The sequence below is a fragment of the Aulonocara stuartgranti genome (genome assembly GCF_965226115.1).
Source record: "Aulonocara stuartgranti genome assembly, chromosome: 18".
Taxonomy (NCBI): Eukaryota; Metazoa; Chordata; class Actinopteri; order Cichliformes; family Cichlidae; genus Aulonocara; species Aulonocara stuartgranti.
Window position 1 is genome coordinate 27,199,351 of NC_138954.1, and position 20,561 is coordinate 27,219,911.

General features: G+C 40.4%; 3 protein-coding genes across 4 annotated transcripts; 1 reads left to right on the forward strand and 2 right to left on the reverse strand.

Moving 5' to 3' along the window:
• The first annotated feature begins 619 nt into the window (after positions 1 to 619).
• On the forward strand, positions 620 to 3,801 carry ptchd3b (patched domain containing 3b). Its single transcript, XM_082514985.1, has 4 exons — positions 620 to 1,460; positions 1,544 to 1,665; positions 1,757 to 1,902; positions 2,230 to 3,801. Exons 1-4 carry the CDS (start codon positions 744 to 746, stop codon positions 3,744 to 3,746), a joined length of 2,502 nt encoding a protein of 833 aa, XP_082371111.1. The 5' UTR covers positions 620 to 743; the 3' UTR covers positions 3,747 to 3,801.
• Positions 3,802 to 4,388: 587 nt separating this feature from the next.
• Positions 4,389 to 11,962, reverse strand: yme1l1b (YME1-like 1b). Its single transcript, XM_082513374.1, has 18 exons — positions 11,766 to 11,962; positions 11,108 to 11,242; positions 10,817 to 10,994; positions 10,090 to 10,182; positions 9,527 to 9,636; positions 8,996 to 9,156; positions 8,841 to 8,914; positions 8,409 to 8,582; positions 8,170 to 8,322; positions 7,912 to 8,044; positions 7,648 to 7,710; positions 7,357 to 7,469; positions 7,115 to 7,270; positions 6,848 to 6,999; positions 6,609 to 6,735; positions 6,383 to 6,456; positions 6,204 to 6,290; positions 4,389 to 6,093 (listed from the first exon to the last, which is right to left on the reverse strand). Exons 1-18 carry the CDS (start codon positions 11,796 to 11,798, stop codon positions 5,950 to 5,952), a joined length of 2,160 nt encoding a protein of 719 aa, XP_082369500.1. The 5' UTR covers positions 11,799 to 11,962; the 3' UTR covers positions 4,389 to 5,949.
• A 433-nt stretch (positions 11,963 to 12,395) lies between these two features.
• LOC309693810 (acyl-CoA-binding domain-containing protein 5-like) lies at positions 12,396 to 20,140 on the reverse strand. 2 transcript variants are annotated; one of them, XM_082513373.1, is made up of 14 exons: positions 19,611 to 20,140; positions 19,228 to 19,319; positions 18,788 to 18,911; positions 18,507 to 18,579; positions 18,091 to 18,235; positions 17,301 to 17,339; positions 16,753 to 16,953; positions 15,494 to 15,703; positions 15,197 to 15,291; positions 14,913 to 15,093; positions 14,555 to 14,766; positions 14,298 to 14,348; positions 13,372 to 13,487; positions 12,396 to 13,258 (listed from the first exon to the last, which is right to left on the reverse strand). In XM_082513373.1, exons 2-14 carry the CDS (start codon positions 19,307 to 19,309, stop codon positions 13,246 to 13,248), a joined length of 1,542 nt encoding a protein of 513 aa, XP_082369499.1. In that variant the 5' UTR covers positions 19,310 to 19,319; positions 19,611 to 20,140; the 3' UTR covers positions 12,396 to 13,245. The 2 variants fall into 2 exon arrangements, with proteins under 2 accessions (XP_082369499.1, XP_082369498.1); XM_082513372.1 differs by having other exon boundaries at positions 19,228 to 19,349; positions 19,611 to 20,137.
• Between the last annotated feature and the right edge of the window lie 421 nt (positions 20,141 to 20,561).

A 20,561-nucleotide genomic window follows, 5' to 3' on the forward strand; every position in this document is an offset into this window, starting at 1 on the left:
TACTCAGTGAGGTCATTGTGATCTACATATTATTACCAACATATTTAGCTTATGTGTGGTTTTGAGCACTTAAAAAGAAATGCTGTAAGCATGTATTTAGAAATATTGGATTCAGAAAGTTACAAATGGATTGTAATAGTGTCATGAAATTGAAATAAAAAATGATGCCAAGATGGTTATAGTATAACCAAAAGGAGGAGGCAGCAGTTCCCCACTCTATATAAATGAGTGCTCAGGAGGTGTGGTGGTGTTGAGCGCTCAGGAGAGCTCATCTGTTTTTTTGGTCTGCTGTTAGTGCATCTTCTTTTTAATCACACTCTGGGAAATCTTTTTAGTTGAAATTTGCTCTTCTCCGTTTATTTTTATTTTTTTGAAGTGTTTTGCTTTTTTTACAGATTCCAAAGATGATTTTTTTTGTGATACAACAGGATTAAGCAACAAGAAACTCTAGCAAAGAGTGAGATAGAACCAATGAACCGTATGAAAGCGACTCTTCCTGAACAAGCTCACTGAGTGAGCCTTTCCTCAAACCACATCTGCTGAAAAGAAACTGCAACAAAGAACATGGGCTCCATGTTCTTTGTTGCAGTTTCTTTTGGAATGTGCGGCACAGTAAATGCTTCTGACAGCAGCCTGTGACAATAGTTTGAACATTTCTGAAAACAAAGGAGCAACCGATTTATATCCACAAAACATATTTTTGAGCTTCTATCATCCTGTCAAAGGAGCCAGGTTTTGCAGCTATGGCCAGATGTCGCATGGATTGCATAGAAAAGCCCCTTCAGAGCTTCTTTAAGAAGATGGGTAAATCTGTTGGATCCAATCCCTGGTGGTTCCTCATTGCCCCCCTTATTGTCTCTGCAGCTCTGGGAAGCGGGTTTTATTTTACTCAGGACAGAATCTCCAACAATATTGAAGAGGAGTTTACACCTTTTAATGGACCGGCCAAGACAGAGAGGAAGTACTTCAGTGAAATGTTTCCAGAAGATGATTCCATGTTTTCAAGTTTGCGGCAGACCACAGATGGAAACTATGCCACTCTCATAGCTACAAGCGAGACTAATATTCTGACTGTTAAAATGCTTGAAGAAATCCTCACGTTGGACTCTAAAATCAAGAACATGTTGGTAGAATTTGACAAGGAATCATTTAAATATAAGGGCATCTGTGCTAAGGTGATGAAAAACTGCATTTCAAACATCATTCTAGATATCATTCAATACAATGCCGAAAATATAAAAGCTGTCACACTGACATTCCCGTGGTATCACAATGGTAACACAAATTTGCCGTTGTATACAAGTCTGGGGGGTGTGACTCAAGGAGACACTTCAGTTGTTGAAAGCGCTAAAGCTATACAACTCTATTACTATTTAAAAGAGGGCAACAAAACAAAAAATGACCTTTGGTTGGAAAGCTTCATTAGTTTGGTGTCAAATAGCTCCTCACCTTCCCTCCAGGTAAGAACTCACATTTTGTGTTTAAGTTATTATCCTCCCACTTGGTGAGATTGTTCCTGCTCATTCTTTTTCCAATCTTCTAGGTATCATACTCCACCTCAATGTCAATGCAGTGGGAATTTGAGAAATCTCCAGATTCTGTCATCTCTTTATTTTCCATCACCTACTCTATTGCCATCACATTTTCCATCATAACTTGCTGGAGGTCAGAAAAACATAACAGCCAAGCCTGTCATTGAATGTATATTTGACAAATTACTTTAAAGATAAAATAAAATATGAGTTTGTTTTTTCAGGTTGGATAATGTGAGGACGAAGGTGTGGGTGGGGTTCTGCGGCGTTCTCTCTACAAGTCTAGCGGTCGTGAGTGGTTTTGGTTTGCTCTTGTTGGTGGGCCAGCCTTTTGTAATGACAGCTGCCTCCTGTCCCTTCATGATTCTAGGTGAGGCTCTGTTAAACATTCAGGTCAAAGTGTTCAGTTAAGGCAGCAGTTTGTAGAAAATGTTATGCCAGAAAAAGCTTTAGCAAGATTTTCACAGCAGCGATTGTCAACAAGACCTGCATTCTTAAAATAACACTTACAGTTGATTGATTTCAATGTTTTCTAAGAAACTACCATTACAGCTGATGGTAACCCTGTCATTAGTGCTCTCTATCTCCCCTAACCCTAGCCTTGTAGACACTCACACAAACACACACCAATACTCTAAGCCTGAAGTCTTATTTTGTATTTTAAAAATATTCCCCACTCTGACTTTTATCACTAAAGGTATTGGGATCGATGATATGTTCATCATGATCTCCTGCTGGCAACAGACTCGTGTTCTGGACAGCGTGCCAAAACGGCTGGGTGAGACCTACAAAGATGCTGCCATCTCCATTACCATTACCACCCTCACCGATGTGCTGGCTCTCTTCCTGGGCTGCATCACACCCTTTGGCTCAGTCCAGTCCTTCTGCCTCTATGCTGGAATTTGTCTTTGCTTCTGTTACTTCTACAGCCTGACTTTCCTGGGTGCATGCATGGCTTTAAATGGGCAGAGAGAAGCAGAGAACAAGCACTGGATCACCTGCATCGAAGTCCCAAGTGATGCACCAGGGAAATCAAAAGCCTTCTTGTTGTGCTGTACTGGGGGTCGGTACAACAAAGATACTGAAAAAGAGGAAACAGAGCCCATAAGTTCTTTTTTTGAGAAGTTCTACGGTCCATTTCTGACCCACAAAGTGACAAAAGTCTTTGTGTTTGTCCTTTATGCAGGTTATTTAGCTGCTAGTATCTATGGCTGTGTAATCTTAAAAGAAGGACTTGATACTAAGAACCTGGCTTTGGATGATTCTTACATTATCAATTACTACAACCATGAAGAGGAGCACTTCAATGAATATAGCTTCAGTGCAATGGTGGCAATAGAGCAGCAATTCCCCTACTGGGACAAAGACCAACGGAAGCAATTAAATTCTTGTATTTCAAGTTTTGAATCACTGAAATTTGTCAATAACACAATGGCTTGGTTCATTTTCTTTGAAAACTATGCAGAAGCCAATAATAAGCCCATAAGCTCCCAGGAGGATTTCCTAAACAACCTGAAACCTTTCTTAAATTTTGACCCATTCTTAGCACAAGACATCCAATGGACTTCAGACGATAAGATTCAGGCATCTCGCTTTTTCCTTCAGACAAAAAACAACGTACCGATGGCAGATATGATGGTGGAGCTCAGGAAAACTGCAGAGGAATGTTCAGTGGAGCTCCTGGTGTACCACCCTTCTTTCATCTACTTTGACCAGTACACTGTCATTTTAAATAACACCATCCAAACCATGCTCACCGCTGTGATCGTAATGCTTGCAATCTCTCTCGTACTCATACCCGATCCTCTCTGCTCACTTTGTGTAGTGTTTGCAATTGTTTCAGTCATCACCGGCGTGACGGGATTCATGTCCCTCTGGGGCGTCAATCTGGATTCCATCTCCATGATCAATCTGGTCATGTGCATCGGTTTCTCGGTAGATTTCTCGGCGCACATTTGCTACTCTTTTGTTTCGAGTCCCAAAAGTGACGCCAATGAGAAAGCTATTGAGGCTTTGGCGATTTTGGGTTACCCAGTACTGCAGGGAGCACTGTCCACTATCTTAGGTGTGGTGGTGTTGAGCGTGTCTGGGAGTTACATATTCCGGACATTTTTCAAAATCGTGTTTCTTGTCATTGTGTTTGGACTGTTCCACGGCTTGACATTTATTCCAGTGTTTCTCACGTTGTTTGGGGCCTGTAGCAAGTCACGTTGAGCTGATGCCCAGTGCGTCCATCTGCAGATTTGACAACATTTCAATTACACTCACGCTAAAACTGTGGATGCCATGCCTTTAACTTGATATATATATATATATATATATATATATATATATCTCATGTAAAAAAAAAAAAGGACTATTGTTTAAAATATAGCAAACCTGTGCGCTCATGCTAAGATACTTTCAGTGTGTGAAAACACACTGAAAGTATCTATATCTATCTATCTATAGATATCTATCTATATATCTATAGATATCTATCTATATATCTATATATATATCTCATGTAAAAACAAAAGGACTATTGTTTAAAATATAGCAAACCTGTGCGCTCATGCTAAGATACTTTCAGTGTGTGGAAACACACTGAAAGTATCTATATCTATATATCTATATCTCTATATATATTTATTGTTCATCTCTAATATTTTAGGCTCTTTATCTAACAATACAAAACACCTTGAGGCAACTGAGGTCATGACCTGGTGCAACATAAATAATAAACAGATTTGAATTGAACTGAATAAAGATTTAATAATTGCTGAGATTTTGGGGGGTGTTTAGTTGTGTCACTTATTACAAGGATGTATATGTAGTGTTGTTTTATGTGCATTTTAAAATAAATAAAGTCACCTGTACACACTTAAGTCTTTATTTGGGTTCCTTTTCCTTTACACTGAGGAGAGATGTACAGCAGAGAGCCATTCAGTGTACACAGCATAAAAGCTTCACTATACATCTATATACAATGTTCCCCTTACACCCCTTATATATACACACAGATAAGTTACTCACTAAAAGGCGAACAAACAGAATATACTGTGGCAAACTGGAAAAAAAAATAAAACTCAAACATCAAGATGCACAACATGCTGAAATCAGCGTTCTAAATATGGATCACATACACATTTGGAGAAAGACATTCACTGCTTTGACGTAGATTTGTACAGACAATCTGTGCTGGTAAGTGTTTGATTTGGAGTCATCTTACAATTAAATGAAATTCATTTTCCCCTCACATCTTCTTTCACACCTGGAGAAAAGTACCACAAAACATTTAGCATTGTTTGTCCACTTTGCAATGGAGATTTGTTTACTAAGCAGTCCAGTATGCAGGACCAGACACGGGCTAGAAGCCTTTCGACAGTTAAGCGATGAGAACGGGGACTGAAGCACAATACTGACAGCTGGCCTTTTAGCTTCTCAGAATAACTGCAGAGTCTTTATTTCACAATTTGCATGTACAAGAAAAACTACTATGTCACTGATGAGGCTTCCAAAAGCCAATCTCAAACTTTTTAATTAAATTATGGCATTATTTTTATTTCAGAACTAAAAGCCTTCCGATCCCAAAGCTGTATTGCTATGCCAAACACAGCCACTTTACGTCACGTGCTTTTCTGAAGCTGAGGGGCAGTTTTTCTTCCATTTGTACGCTTGAAAGAAAAGGGCACAAAGAGTGCACACGAACATTTTAAATATCCACGCTTAGCCAAGGTGCTGAGCCATTGTAGTTCAACTTTATCCTACTTCGGAAGAAAAAAAATTATATAGTAACCTTCAAAAGAAAGCAGCAGGGGAGTAAGATACACTGGAAACACACCTCACAAATATCAGATATGAACACAAACACATGAAGAGAACTGAAACATGAGTAGAGATTCACATATATTCTGGACGCTGTATCAACAATGACCTCTTTGGGTTGATAATATATGTGGCGTATCCAATTGACCAGAAGTGAATCTGTCTGGCTAAAGATTAATATGGTGATACAGCTGAGTTATGAAGAACCCTAAAAGAAATTCAGATGCTGTTATGTTAGCAGTATATATTTACATTCATGTTTTGTTTCCTCCCACCAAGCAATATAATGACCTGAGCAAAATTTTTAATATTAAACATTTAGTCATTCAACCTTTAATCCCATACAGTGAGCCAGTACTGCTGCTTACATGTGAACACGGGGCACTCATGTTTATGCTTTAAATAACAGCACTACTTATCTGGGGATAGTGATGGGATTCTGTGAAGGTGAGACAGCATGAAGGGATGGGATTTTCCCCACAGGAACACTTGTAAAGTGACATTATAAATGCAGGCCTCTGAGTCCATCCTTCCTTTTTCTATCAGTTGACCTCTTAAAATCTACCTCCTCCTCTGCCTGTGCCCAGAGATATTTGGGTCCTCTCAGGGTTCATCTGGTCTCCAGGGTTTTGCCCTCCAGGACCAGCTGAATCTCTTTGGCATCTAGTGTCTCGTACATGAGCAGAGCATCTGCCAGGTTCTTGTGCTCTTTAGCATGAGACTTCAGCAGGGCTTTGGCACGCTCATATGACTCCTGGAGAGAGCAAGAGAAAAGATGTCAGAGAACATAAACAAAATGTAATTTTCTTTTTAAAGAACAGGAGCCGAGTTAGTTTTTAACATTATATAACAGATCACACAGACCTTGAGTAACACTCTGATTTCTTGCTCCACAGCTGCTTGTGTCTCTGGGCTTTGTGCTGCCAGATCAGTGTAGGTCATTATACCCAGCTAAGAGACACACAGGCAAAGGGGATGCTTGAAAAAAAATGAATGTAAGGACATAAAGTCTTTCACTTTGTGCTGCTTTTAAGCAAATATACCTTTTCACACATTCCATATCTGGTTACCATCATCTTAGCAATCCTGGTGGCACTATCAAAGTCGCTTGATGCTCCTGAAGAACAAGAAATGACTCATTCAATCCTACATCATAAACCATTAATTCCACCTTATCCTGCAACTTTCTTCACCTAAGAATCAGTGTGTTTGTACAATCTACCCTCCCAGTTCACTCACTCTCTGGTCACTTCAAGGACATTTTCTTACCAGTTGTGATGTAATCATGGCCAAATATGATTTCCTCAGCTACACGGCCGCCCATGCTGACATCCATCTGGGCCAGAAGTTGAGAGCGAGTCTCGCTCCACCTGTCATTCTCTGGAAGCATGGAGACCTTCAAAGAAGCATTGAAGGTGAAGTTGAGGATGTAGAAGATAAAGTTTTAACCAGGCATTCAAGTTTAAAGTTATGTAGTGAGAGTATGAACCAGCTCCAGCTTTCCTTACATGTCCCAGACTGGGGCCTCTGGGCATGATGGTAGCCTTGTTGATTGGCATCGCATCTTTGGTATAGAAAGCTACAATTGCATGGCCTGATTCGTGGTACGCCGTGATGCGCTTGTTCTTATCATCTATCTCTGCACTCCTTCTCTCTGGGCCTTGAGGAAAAACAAAGAAAAGACCACTGTTCACAGTGCTTGTTCAAAGGGGATCATCTGACTTTCGCGGTGACTTTCGCGGTGTTGTACATCTTTACACCAAACTATCACTCACCCATGAGGATTTTGTCTTTAGCAAACTCCAGCTCCTTCATAGTGACCATGTCTTTGCCATCAACCGCTGCCTTTAGGGCTGCCTGGTTCACCAGATTTTCAAGGTCAGCACCAGAGAAGCCCACGGTGCCTCGGGCAATAATATTGGCCTCGATAGCTGCAGAAATAACAAACAACATCCATGTGGTTATGAAAGGGCATTATAATGAACCTATTCCTCATTAGCAGATTCTAATTTCTCACTTGGATCCACTTTGATCTTCTTTAGGTACCAGTTGAGAATTTCTGTGCGTCCTTTCACATCTGGTTTGGGCACAGTCACTTGCATGTCAAAACGCCCTGGGCGAATCAGGGCACTGCAAGGGTAAAAAGAGATGATAAAGTGCAAGCATATAACTTGAAACACAGCCCGGAGGGTTTAGCTCTTTTTTGTTTGTATTGCCAATTACAACTGATAGAATGAAGACTGTAAACTTTGACATTTCTAAAATGTGAGCAGTGATATTTTCGCTGGGAATAAGAGGCAAAACATACTTATCTAAAGCCTCCGGGAAGTTGGTTGCCCCGATGATGATCACCCCTTCATTTGGTTTAAACCTACAAATTAAGATTTCAAAAATTTAAATGACTCATTTAAACCTCAAAAAATATACAGTACCATCATTATGCCACCCAAACCAATCACAAAATCTATCATTCTGTTTGTAATAACACACAACATTTAGCTTTTTGAGAAATCATTTTAGCTGACTTGCTTCCTGAACATTCATAAATGTGAGTTTTGATTTTACAGATTACCCATCCATCTCAGCAAGAAGCTGGTTGATCGTCTGTCTGGAGTAAGGGTGCATAGGAGATTCTATCCTTTTCCCACCCACGCTGTCCAGTTCATCGATGAAAATCACACAGGGAGCGTTGGCTTTGGCCTCCCCTTAAGAAAAGCAGTCACCCAAAAACAAACATATCAAGCAATCAACTTTAAACTCTAAATTAACTAATACAAAAAAAAAAAAAGGATGCTAATAACTTTTTTTTTTTTTTTTTAAATAAACGCACTGAAGAGATTCCTGATGCGACTCGCTCCCACTCCAACGAACATTTCGTCAAACTCTGAGCCGGAGGCATAATAAAACGGTACGTCTGCCTCTCCTGCCACTGCTCTGGCCAGCAGGGTCTTTCCAGTCCCTGGAGGGCCCACAAGTAAAACTCCTAAATTAAAGAGAGAGGAGAAAATGAGTTTTGAAAGAGTAATGCCAGAGGTCACTGTGAATGTGCCACTGTGAAAAATAACCCACCTTTAGGCAGCTTTCCTCCCAAAGCTGTGAACTTTTGTGGGTTTTTAAGGAACTCCACCACTTCCTGCAGCTCATTCTTAGCTTCTTCGACCCCTTTCACATGCTCAAATGTCACATTTTTCATCTGCACAGGGTCCACGGCTGAGTCCAGGCCTGATGTGGTTCGGAACCGCACTGTCCAAAATGATTAGATTAAAGTTCGAAATCATGCGGCATGTCATGGTTAATCAACTCACACAGACAAACACATTACATGTTAGCCACATCACACAGCAGCACCACTGCAAATGGTTTAGTTGGAACAAGCTTGCTTAGCTTGCAAGTGTTTAGCTCTACTGTTAATATTTTAACTGATTATTAAAATATTAGTACTTTGGAGGCAAATTATTTTGAAACTAAGATCCAGTGTTTGGAGGGAAAGGGGGCCTTTACCCGATATGAAAGGTGTCTTCGAGATGCCATACAGCCCAACGAGAAGCAGCACCAGCAGGATTAGACGAGTCCTCCTAAGTGAGTCTGACGGTCAAACAAGAACATCAGCACAGTTTAATTCTGTATAATGATACCGAGTCTAGGTGTGTTTGTACTGAAACTTGCCTTGAGTTCGCTGTGTCAGGGCTTGAGCTTTCAGGAAACCCTCAGCGAAGCCCCTCTTGAACGCATCCTGCTGTCCATCAGGTATGTTCTTGTTCTTCACCATGCTGTCTAGACTTTCAACTTCTATCCCCTTGTCACGTGTGAGAAACCCCTGCAGTCCAAAGCAAGTCTGGTCAGTACTGCAATCTAAAAGCCTGCATCACTGTTACTCTTGCAAGAACCACCAGAGCCACAGGTTTTACAACTACAGGGACAAGATCAGCAAACCTCTTTCTAATATATATATAAAAAAATATTTCTTTGGTCATCAAGTTAAATTACAAGTCTGCAGGTGTCACAGACTAAACAGATATAAGCTGTCACACATTCCTCAAGTTTTGTGACTGTAAAAGGCAGGCTGTTTTTCATACTCGCTGTGCATTTTATCATGCACATTGATGACAGAAAGTATTAAAAATGTTATACACGTCCATAACATAAGGATTTGGCAATACATGCCAACCTTGTGAATAAACATGTACCTTCATAAAAGATGGCGTGAACCCTTCAGAGTCGGCAGGCCGTTCGAAAGCTGACTGCAGTCGTCTTGTTTTGCTCCTTAAAGTTTTAAAACCTCTGGTCTGAACCAACGCTGAAATAAATCATGCAGACATAAACATAGTAAAGTCATCAGCAACTTTATCAAAAACAGAGTCCAGTAAAATAGCTCTTATCAGTTATGTCAATGGGATGAACAAAATACAGGAAATACTTATAGATCTGAGCTCAGCCATAAACATCACTTAGAATTAACGCCTTTATAACAATTTCAAATAAACGTTTAAAAAGTTCCAGCAGGAGAGCTTGTATAGACGTTTCACAAGTGTATCTAATAAATTGGTCAGTGAGTGTAAATATATATGTTGTTACAGCTAGAAGTACAACGCAAATGTAAGATATGCTTGCAATGACCCTGTCAGTAATGTCAGCCTGTCTTGCTTTCACATAAACATACAAACCAACTCAGATCATTTATTTGTTGTAACTCAATATGAAGTTAGAGTCTTTCATAAAATTATTGAACTACTTTGTAATCCATGGTTACCTGGCCGGTACTGGAGATCTGTACAGACAGACTGAAGTGGTGAAGGGTGCAGCCTTGAAAACACCGGTGTCGGCACGCGACTCCATGAGAAGCCTGGGGAGAGAGAACAAAGTATAAGTGTCGTTTAAATCATGAGGTAACTGCAGGGCAAACTGGCAGCAGATGCCTTACTGTCTCATTAAGGCCTCAGTCACACAAGCTTAGAGACCAGCTGGCAGTCATTTGGCAACTACTGGTCATAAGAGAAAAGTGTGCATTCATCAAAATGTTGCAAGTGGTTGCTGGCAGTCACCCGGCTTAGAGACCAGTCAGTGAGAAACCTGTAACCACAGAGGGTCACTTCCTTTAAGCAAGGGGGAAAAAATGCATTCCATGTTTGGCTGGCAAGTGGTTGCTGGAGATTGATGGGCGGGAAATTGGTTGCAAAGACATATATGGTGCTGCACGAAAAAGGTTCTTTTGACTGCTTCGGTCACTAACAGGCTGCACAGTTGCTCAAAGTTTGCCTGGAAGATGAACTAAAAGTGATGGCACCAATCTGCTAGAAACCCAAGCATGAAGGTTTCTGATGCAACCGATTTCACCAGGGGAAAGTACATTTTTCCCTCGCAACCTGAAATTGCAATAGGGTTGCTAACTGGTTTGTCGGCCTGTGTGACAATCATTTAGTAGCTACACTAATCAATCTGATGTGAGATAGAGATATATTGAGATACATCTTCCTCACCATGCTTATTGTGGAAAAAGGAATGTGTGGAGAGATGCGAGGTCCTCCAGGCCGTCTGACCACCAAATGCAAGTGGTGCTTCCTGTGGGCTCAAGTGTGGCAACACACGAGTCACCAGCTCATCCAGCTGCTGCGTTCCCAGATCTGATAAACCCAGCTCCCGTAAATTCCACACAGACTGTAAACAAACAAAGTACATAGCTTTTTTTAATAACATTGAGCATGCAATGTTTTCGTTATTGCTCAGAACATTAAAGCAAGTGTCAGGATATGCACTTGTACAGCGAGTACCTCGGCACAGTGTAGTTCTGGGTCTGCAGCACGCTCCTTATGTTTTCTTGATTTGCAGGAGGCACTGCTGCTGCTCCCCACTGAGCTTTTCAGAGAGTGGAGGACGTTGATGAGGTGACTCAGGGGTACAGTCACCTGTGGTCATTGCAATCAGTTGGTGAATGACTAGCACGTTGTGAATATCAAAAGATACACTTACAAGCTGAAGGCTGCTCATATTGAGACTGGTGACGATGTAGACAGATTACGTTAACTAGCCGGTGTTGCAAAGTTGGATGGCATAAACAAACACAAACATAGCTACATATAGGCGATTGACAGATTAATTAATGACACATCGCTCAATGACGCAGTTTACTATTTGACACACAACTAAGGACACAGCGGAGACTGGGAAACTATCATTAACGCGCTAGCCAAAACTTCTCTCAACGACCCACGTTGCTTATTTTACTTTAACTACGGGAAAACAGCAGATAACTGGTGTGGCAACTTGTCCACCGATGTAAATGCACAGTTCAAAATAAACTACAACGAAAGACAGCAGGGGGAGTCATACAAACATGCTAAGGTTAAGCTAGCTTACTAGCACGTTCAAGTGAACCAAAAGAACAAGAGCGCTACTATTAGCTTGAGCTAACTTATCCTGCTTTCTTACCTGAGGCTGGACCGTCGTTGACAAGGAAAACATATTTAATTGTCACCTGTGCAAGACCCCAGTTAAGCTATATGCAAGTTATATGACTGTCCCTGAGAGTTAAAGGTCCGTGTTTGCGGCAAGAAGTGACAGCGGAAAATAACCCGGATATGACCTCCGCCATGTTGTGACAAATTTTGTATCCCGGTCGAAATTTGACTCCCTTTTGTGGTCACGCTAAAGTACCTATTTATTTATTTTTAAAGAAATGTCCACATTGTTTTGCCCAATCTTGAGATGGAAATGAATCAAGCATAACTTTCAACCACTAAAACTGATTTATCTGTTCCGGAATGAAAGCATATAACTGTAAAAAAAAAACAAAAGACATAATAGTAATACGCATAAAAGTAAACGCACTTTACGGGGTTTTTTCAGCTTTTGTAAAAAAGTAATTTTGAAAATTCGTGGATAATAACAATAACATATTTCAGCTTTTTTTTTTTAAATAGCTTGCACATTCTGGTGGATTAACCGCTACAGAAAAATACAAAAATATTTTAGTAACTACTCACCCTGATAAATAGAAATAAGAAAACACTCTTGGAAAAAACTCACAGCCTCTCAAATAAGCATCAACATCATTAAAAATTTGATTGTTCTAAGAATGTCTTTATTACATTTGCAATGTGCTTCATATGCTCATATTTTACAACTGTAAGCATTATCCTTACGTAAACCAAACAGTATTCTTCATTGTCTACTTAAAACTGGCAAGAAACAAGAATGTTTATATAGATATGTGGACTGTCTGCACTCTTCTCAGTTGTTTTTTTGTTTTTTGGTTACTATAGCAGTAAAGCTATAAAATAAATAGTCTGACACAAAAATAATAATGTTTCTCACATCAAGTGTGTTTTTGACTTTAAAAGAAACTCTCCTAAAATATGTATCTATTCAAGACAACACATATAAAAGACCAATGTCCTTGTAATTACATTACAGTACATGTAATGGAACACTCTAGTTTGAGGGGAAAAACTAATTAAAATATAAAATGTACAATAAATAACTGGGAATGAGAATCTCTAAAACTCTTTATCGCTTGAAGTCTACAGCTATTGCATGACAATGAACCGTGAATTAACTTCACAAGTTATGCAAAGGTTCTGGAAATCTCCTCGTCATATATAAGATCACCACCTCATGACAGACTAACTGGAGCAAAGAAACTGGGCCAGCACTGGTGATGCATAAATCAAACCCTTTTCTTAAATACCTCAAAAGTCTGCTTCAAGTTAAAACGCTACACTACATCGCCAAGTTTCCAACCATCCGTTCATCTAAAACAGCCTTTTAAATTTCTACCGATGCCTCATTGCACTCTGCATCTGATTTTAGCTCAAGAAAGCCACAAAACCCCCAAAAAGTGCATCGTTTTCATCCACAGTTCATCTTCTTTGATCGATGTTGATAGTTGCCAGTAGTAGTAATAGACAATTCACGGTATGTTGCTGTGAGGAGAAAAGCAGAAACTGAATTTTAGTTGTGTTTCATTGTGGTCATAAAACAAGAAGAGTCATCCCTCACAACAAACCCAAATTATCTCCAAGAGACTTTTTCTCACCTTCTCTTTCGTTGTAAGTAAAGGTGGACAAGCCAGTGGGTGATAAGAGGCCAGAGTGCGGTGAACACGACTGTGAGTGGGGAGAAGTCACAAGGCCACCACGATGGTCTCAGGAACTTAAAAGAAAAATCAGAAATAAAAAAACAAGAGGGATAAAGGCACTCTGATTTCCCAGTGGAACTGAAAAAAGCCTCTAACTTCCACTTTGAAACAGTTCAGAGAGCACAAGGACTGCTAAAACACTGTTTTAATACAACATAGTGACATCAGCAGGTTTTTATGACAACACACTGATCTCTGACCTTTGACCTATGACCTTGAAATTGCGTATTTTATTATCTTTGCACAGAATTGGCTGAAATCTTTGATTTCTGTGGACTGTGAAAACTTGAGATATTATGATATATTCACATGTGTGAAACTTTCTGGCATCATTGTGAGGTCGTAGGGCACTGTATTGAAAAAAACAAAAAGTGCTGTACAGCTCTGTCCATTCACCTTCATATCATATATTACTCACTATGGTTTACTGAATTGTTTTATTCAACGTTAACTTTAACCACGGGTACTAACAACGAAGGCTAAGGTCAAATGTTTAGCAAACCGAGGTACTCATGTCCTCAAGGCCTCGTATATTGTTGTGAAGTTTGAAGATGATTTATTAAAACAATGCAGGTAATATAAAGTTTTTACTGATTTTCACATTTTGTGTGACTTTGAGCTTGACCTGATTTTCACCAAAATTAAATCAGCTCGAGCTGTTACTGCTATCGACTGTCACACAAAATTTGAACATGATATGCTGAAAACTATGGATGCTAGAGTGCTAACAAACAAACAGACAGGCAAACAAACCACTCTTCAGGGAGAGTATAATAACAGGTCATGCTTCATAGCTGAGAGCAAAAGAGCTTTTTAATGAGCACCTGTCTTGGTACAGTTACAGAGTCCCCCCGCCTTGGCAAAGATGATCTTGACTGAAAGAAAAGAAAACATGAAAATTAAAAAAAATGTTAAAGAAAACATCCTTAGAATCAGTGATTGTCTTGAAGGGAATGAAAATAAAATCAATTTAGAATTTGTCGATTTTAATTTAATTTTTTATGACTTAAAAAAGAGAAAAACTGTGACAAAAAGTTCCTTAATTGCACCTAAACAAGTGGCCACATGTCTGGTTGTTCACCTGTGACTTGGTCAGCTCCTCCAGAGCATGCAGCCTGTACAGCACATTGGCCATGTCGCACTGCAGTCTCAGCAGAGCAGTGGCTATTTGCTCATTGATGCTTCCCCTGGTAACACTGCCAGGATGCAGTCTGCTCGGTGACACACAGCAGCAGGTGGCATTTACGCTCACACATGGCTCAGCGCTGCAGGTAGCCCTCGGTAACTGAGAACCTGGAAGGAGAACCAGAATACATACAGACTTTATGGAATGGTAGGGAGGGTATCTCATTTATTTAAATGCTCAGGAGAATAAACGGGGGAATACATTGTGAGAGACTGCTAAATCGGGGATTCAGCATCATCTGCAGTAATCTCACCTCTCCCTGTTCTTGACAAGGAGCTGTTGTGTTTTCTTGGACTAATCCCTTCTTTAACATCTCCTGTGAGGACATGATCTTCTCCATCTATCAGGGTGGTGTTGCTCTCAAACCAGACATCCCTTTGCTTCATCGAGCCAGCTCCTGATCCCTGTGAGAGGCCTTTGGACGTGGACAGCCGCTTAGCAGGAAAATGAAGAGCATCATCACACTTTGTATGGACGAAATATGAATAGCTCATGCGATGGACTATTTTTATTTGGAAAGCATGTTTCGCACCACACCTCATCCGTGGCTAGGTGCTCCATGGAGTCACAGAACTCTTCATTATCTGAGTCAGTGGATCGGTGGTTCTTCTCAAGAATAGCATCGTTATGATCTAAGGCACAAAAAAAGAAAGAGAAGAGCATGTCCAGCATTGTAAATTGTGCTTAAAACCTACATTTTTAAATTACAGGCTAAAGAGAACTATACTGTACAATTTGACAGCAATTTACAGATGATGTCTTATCAGATATTTTGGTTTTCCATATCCAGCATGCAATCCAATACAGAATGTTAGCATTTCTATGTAATCTTACCAGTCAGATGTCCATTAACATGCATGTATGGGTTATACTGTACACTGGGCTCTAAGGTACATGCCAGCTCTTCCTCCTCCACATCGCTGTTGAGGGAGCTGTTGGTGAAGGAGGACACACTGGGCTCCACACTGCTGCAGGAGCCTTTAGTGTCAGACAACCTCCACCTCTTGTCCTCCACCATTAACAGCCGTGGGTCAGGACTCCAGTCTGACATAACACAAAGACATGGACTATGGGAAAGAATTATGAAAATACTTTTTCTTTATCTGATAGAAATGCTGTGTATTATTTATACGTTTTTCCTTATTTTCTGTGATATGTAATAATAATGGATTGCATTTATATAGCGCTTTTCGGGACCCTCAAAGCGCTTTACAATTCCACTGGTGAATGGCCTGGCCGGTGGCCTGTATTTGTACAGCGTTTTACTAATCCCTAAGGACCCCAAAGTGTGAAGGCAAGCTACAGTTGTAGCCACAGCTGCCCTGGGGCAGACTGACAGAGGTGAGGCTGCCATATCGTGCCATCGGCCCCTCTGGCCATCACCAGTAGGCGGTAGGTGAAGTTACTTTCCCAAGGACACAACGACCGAGACTGTCCGAGCCGGGGCTCAAACCGGCAACCTTCCAATTACAAGACGAACTGCCAACTCTTGAGCCACGATCGGCCCACATATATACCTACTGTGACAATGGTGGGTAATCATATTAACACCAAAAATGTCTTAATATGATCAGTACAAACCTCCGCTCACTTCATGGTGTTTATGAGGGGCAGCCAATCAGAAAACGTTGACTTACAGTGAAGGGGATGGGAGATATAATGGTTTCAGACTGAGGGTTACACCGAGGCACGCAATAAATATTATGTAGATCTGTGAATCGTGCAAAGCTATTATAACCTAGTCGTCTTGAGTTTAAAACTAAAAATATGGAACTGGAAAAATCCCATCCACGTGTGTCTTGCATCCTTTAAATATTCAACATTTCATGATTTTTTTGTATTTTTCCTGGAAAGAAAAGGGGGAAAAAATTCCCAAAAAATCTCAGCTAATGGTCTTATCTAATACTTGGCAAAAAGGGTTTATGGGATCCCAAAGAGAAGACTTAATAGCTGCACTGATTTCCTGCTAAACTCATTAAAACAGGCAAACACATAAGGAAAGTTAGGAGAGAAGCAATTATTTGGCTGTATGTTGCCTCTACAACAACACAAACCAGCACCTCTGTCAGCCCATGACCCAAACTACACTGTACCTCTTTCCTCCTCCTTGTCTTCATGGTCCGCATTGTGTCCTTCATCCCCATTTTCCTCTTCCTCACTTCTCCTCCATTCACTACTTCCCTCATTTCTCTCCACGCCACTATTCTCCTCGCTACTGACACTCAAGCCTCGAGCACTGTTGTCGTTTTCGTTTTCGTGGAGGTTCTGAATATCATCCCACAGATCCCCATACCCTGAACAGTGAGGGAAATGCTGTTGATTAATTCAAAAATTGCATATAGATGCACAGCAAAAATCTGCACAACAGAAAAGCCACACAGGAAACTTGACATCACTTCACGGGGTCTGCACACTGTAACAACGCCACAATGCGAGCCAACAGACCAACACGCCTTACCACAGCACATACTAGACATGACAAAAAAGCACAAGAAAATCTGCTCTAATTTTTTATTTTTTTACAGCTCATACAGCTTAATGCAGAGACGATTTTCACTCAGCTGCAACAGCAATGAAAGCAACGTAACTAAACTAAAAAACTCTATCAAGTCTACAGCCATCGCAAACACCAAGGACTTGCCTTCCATTGTTGGCTTCTTAAAAGGTTTAACCAGCTCATCTAGGGATAAAAAAAACATGTAAGACATGCATTAAGAAAAAAAAAGATCACCATATCACCCCATCTGAGCAGCGCTGCTATCACCTGCAGGCTACTGTGTTTTCATTTCCTTTGACGTGCCTTCACATGTGGACTAAAAGCCACACGAAACCCCTCAAAACATTTACAGTCACTTAGCAACAGGGTCATTACAATGTTTAGCAGATAGATGAGTGTTTCAAAATCGATACTGGGAAAATGAGAGAGAGCACCATCACAAATTTTCGATATGACATTAACAGAAACTTGTTCGTTATTTGGCTTTCAGTACATATCACATTGAAGTTGGATGAAAATGTATTTAGATTTAATCTCTGTGAAAGCTCTTGTTTTAAAGAAAATCAAGTGTGTGTGTATGAGAAGCTGTAAACTAAATATATGCCTAATATATGCAAAACGTTGGTTTCTACAGGCCTCCAAATCTGCTGTCAGAGGCCGACAGCCAAACATTTTAGGGACTGCAAGCATCCATCACTTTATATGAACTTTAATTGATAGTCCACAGTCACGGAGCCGCCAAACCAGACACTTACCTTAAAGATGTGAAGGATCCAGCTCAACTAGTTTTCTAGATAACGGAATTTGACTGAATTTATTTATTTTGCAAAATTTGATGAATTGAGATGGAATGCCGTCATGTCATGACACCATACTGATCAGAAACACGACAACTTGAGAATACTCCATAGGCATGTTTCCAGGCTTGCTTTACCCGCATGTTGTGCAAAGGGCCTGGTGAAGGGTCTCCTGTCCACCTCATTTTCTTCAGCCTCCTCTCCCTCTACCTCTGTGTAGAAATTTCCCAGCATCTGTACCAGGTCAGACACATCTTCTGAAATTGGCACAGTCTCCAGAATCTGAAAACACACATACAAATTTGATAAATCAACAGAAAGGCTCTTTTGATTCGGGAGCATTATGGTACAAATGCATGCAAGTTGAGGCAAACAACAGTGCCAATAAGATACTTTACATTTTGCAAGAGAAGAGTTGTTTAACACATCCCTCGACTAAATGCCCGCGCTTTTCTGAGCACGCCAAGTCATTTATTCAAAGCATGATGCCACGAGTGTTTATTATTCTGCGTGCTGCTTCTATTCAGCCCCAGTTTTGCCTGAAAGGACTTACCAGCTGGATGTTCTCAATATAACTCTTCATGGCTTCCTCCTTTGTCATATTTCCTAAAGAGCTCCATGCATCCCTGAGAACACAAAGTCATAGTTCAAAATCAACTGAGGCTGTGAAGTTGAAGTATTTTCTGTGTTTGTGCAACAGTATACGGGGGAGAACTAAGTGCATTTGGCTCCATAGTAAAATAGCCATGCAGTGGCCATACGTGCCACAGGGGAGGGACCCCGATAGTAAAAACTAGTTGGGGTATTATGGGTCCATATTAGAAATGCATATACCATTTAGCTTTTCCATGGGTGTCCCAGAAGCCGGTTGGTCTGGAAATGTTGCACGGCCCCATAGTGGCCTGCTTATGGTAACTGTAGAACATCAGCATCATGTCATCAGATGGCTGAAAAGTACCTAAAAAAATAAGGAAACAACAGAAAGGCAAGCTCAGGCTTTGTGTGCAGTAAACCAGTAACACACAATGTGGCAAAGATGCATGAAGTGTCTGATTCGGTTAATCAGCTCTCATCCCTGTAGCAGCTTTGGGGTCAGCCAAGTGTGAGTGACAGCTCTTAAGTGCAACACATGTAGGTCAATCACACAGAGGGAACAAACAAGCCCAGTGAGGACAGATTTTACACTCCACAGCTGATCATTGAGCACTCGAGTTCAACCATTTTCTACTTATTTTCCCACACGGGCTCTATGGCAGATTTTAATAAGTCATCACCTTCTTCGGGCAAACTCCGGACCACTTTAACTGCCGCAGCAAATTTCGCCTCCAGGCTGTGCTTGTCCTCCTCCTGCGCCATGCCGAGTCCACTGAAGGATGACATGAAGGAGTCCTCACATCTTGAGCAAGAAATTGAAGCAATTAATGAAAAAAAAAAAATCAGAAAGAGCTGAAGGGAGGGGGTGACACAGTTTGTTCACCACTGCACCTTGCTGGCACCTGTCCTGTATTTGTAAAAGGCCAGCTGCTTTCTCTCTAATCTGGGATTTTGAGATGAAATTGTTCTATAAAATTACCCTCGTCGTTTTTTTTCGTTCAGCGATAACAGACTATATTCTCCGAGTGAAATGCATTTTTCTGTGGTTCATTTGCTCACTCACCATCAAGTTCACATTGGCCGGTAAGATAATTATTTCATTAGCCCGGTGTCTGTCTGCAATATGCAGCAAAAAAGCCAATCTGCTCCGGTCAAGGATGAGCCAAACACGCAACGTTTGAGCCTTAAACACGTCTGGGTGATGTAGTTTTATTCAGTAAAAAAAACTGCAGATAGTAGTGCACATCTCAACGCTTAAGCATTCAAATCCCACAAACCTCTCTGAGCGGAGCTTTAAACCGAAGTGGTGAGTGGGAAATGTAGGAATCTGCGTCTAGGTCTCTTTTTTGTCCAGGCAGCAAAAGAAAATAGTTCTCTTTCTCTTTTCTTAAAATTAAACTAAACCTATAAAGGATATTGTCAATGCTGATGATTCAATAAGACACGTTCTGTTATTTTGTAAACACATCAGATTAGAGTTTTATAGCGCCTATTCCCAGACTGTCTTGTAGAATTTAAGCTATATATTTTTATTTTTATGTGCTCCAGATAAAAATATTTCTATATTTTTCATAGGCCTGTTTTTAAATTAGTGTTTGATGGATGTTAATGTTGCAAAATGGGTTGATAATGGTGATGTATAAACAAAATATATTAATTTCAAGCTAACGCTGTTTCTCTTTGACTGTTTGTGTGTGTGAGGAAAGAAGAATTTAAAGATGTGACACGTGTCTACATGAGACCTTATAACCTTATTAATAATATATAATAATATGTTAATATATTGTAGTTAAATACAAGCTAAAATCAACTATTCGCAATCATTGTGTTATTAGCTATACCATGTAAAATACCGCTAAATAAAACGATGTATTATTTTATCAGCGTTTATAAGCGATATTACTAATGCCATCGCAGTAAAATGCCATTGGGCAACGGCTCCTCTCCCTCGGCCTCTCAGCCAATCAGCTCTCACCGCTTATAACGTAACTCTGATTAGTCACGGGCTGTTGTG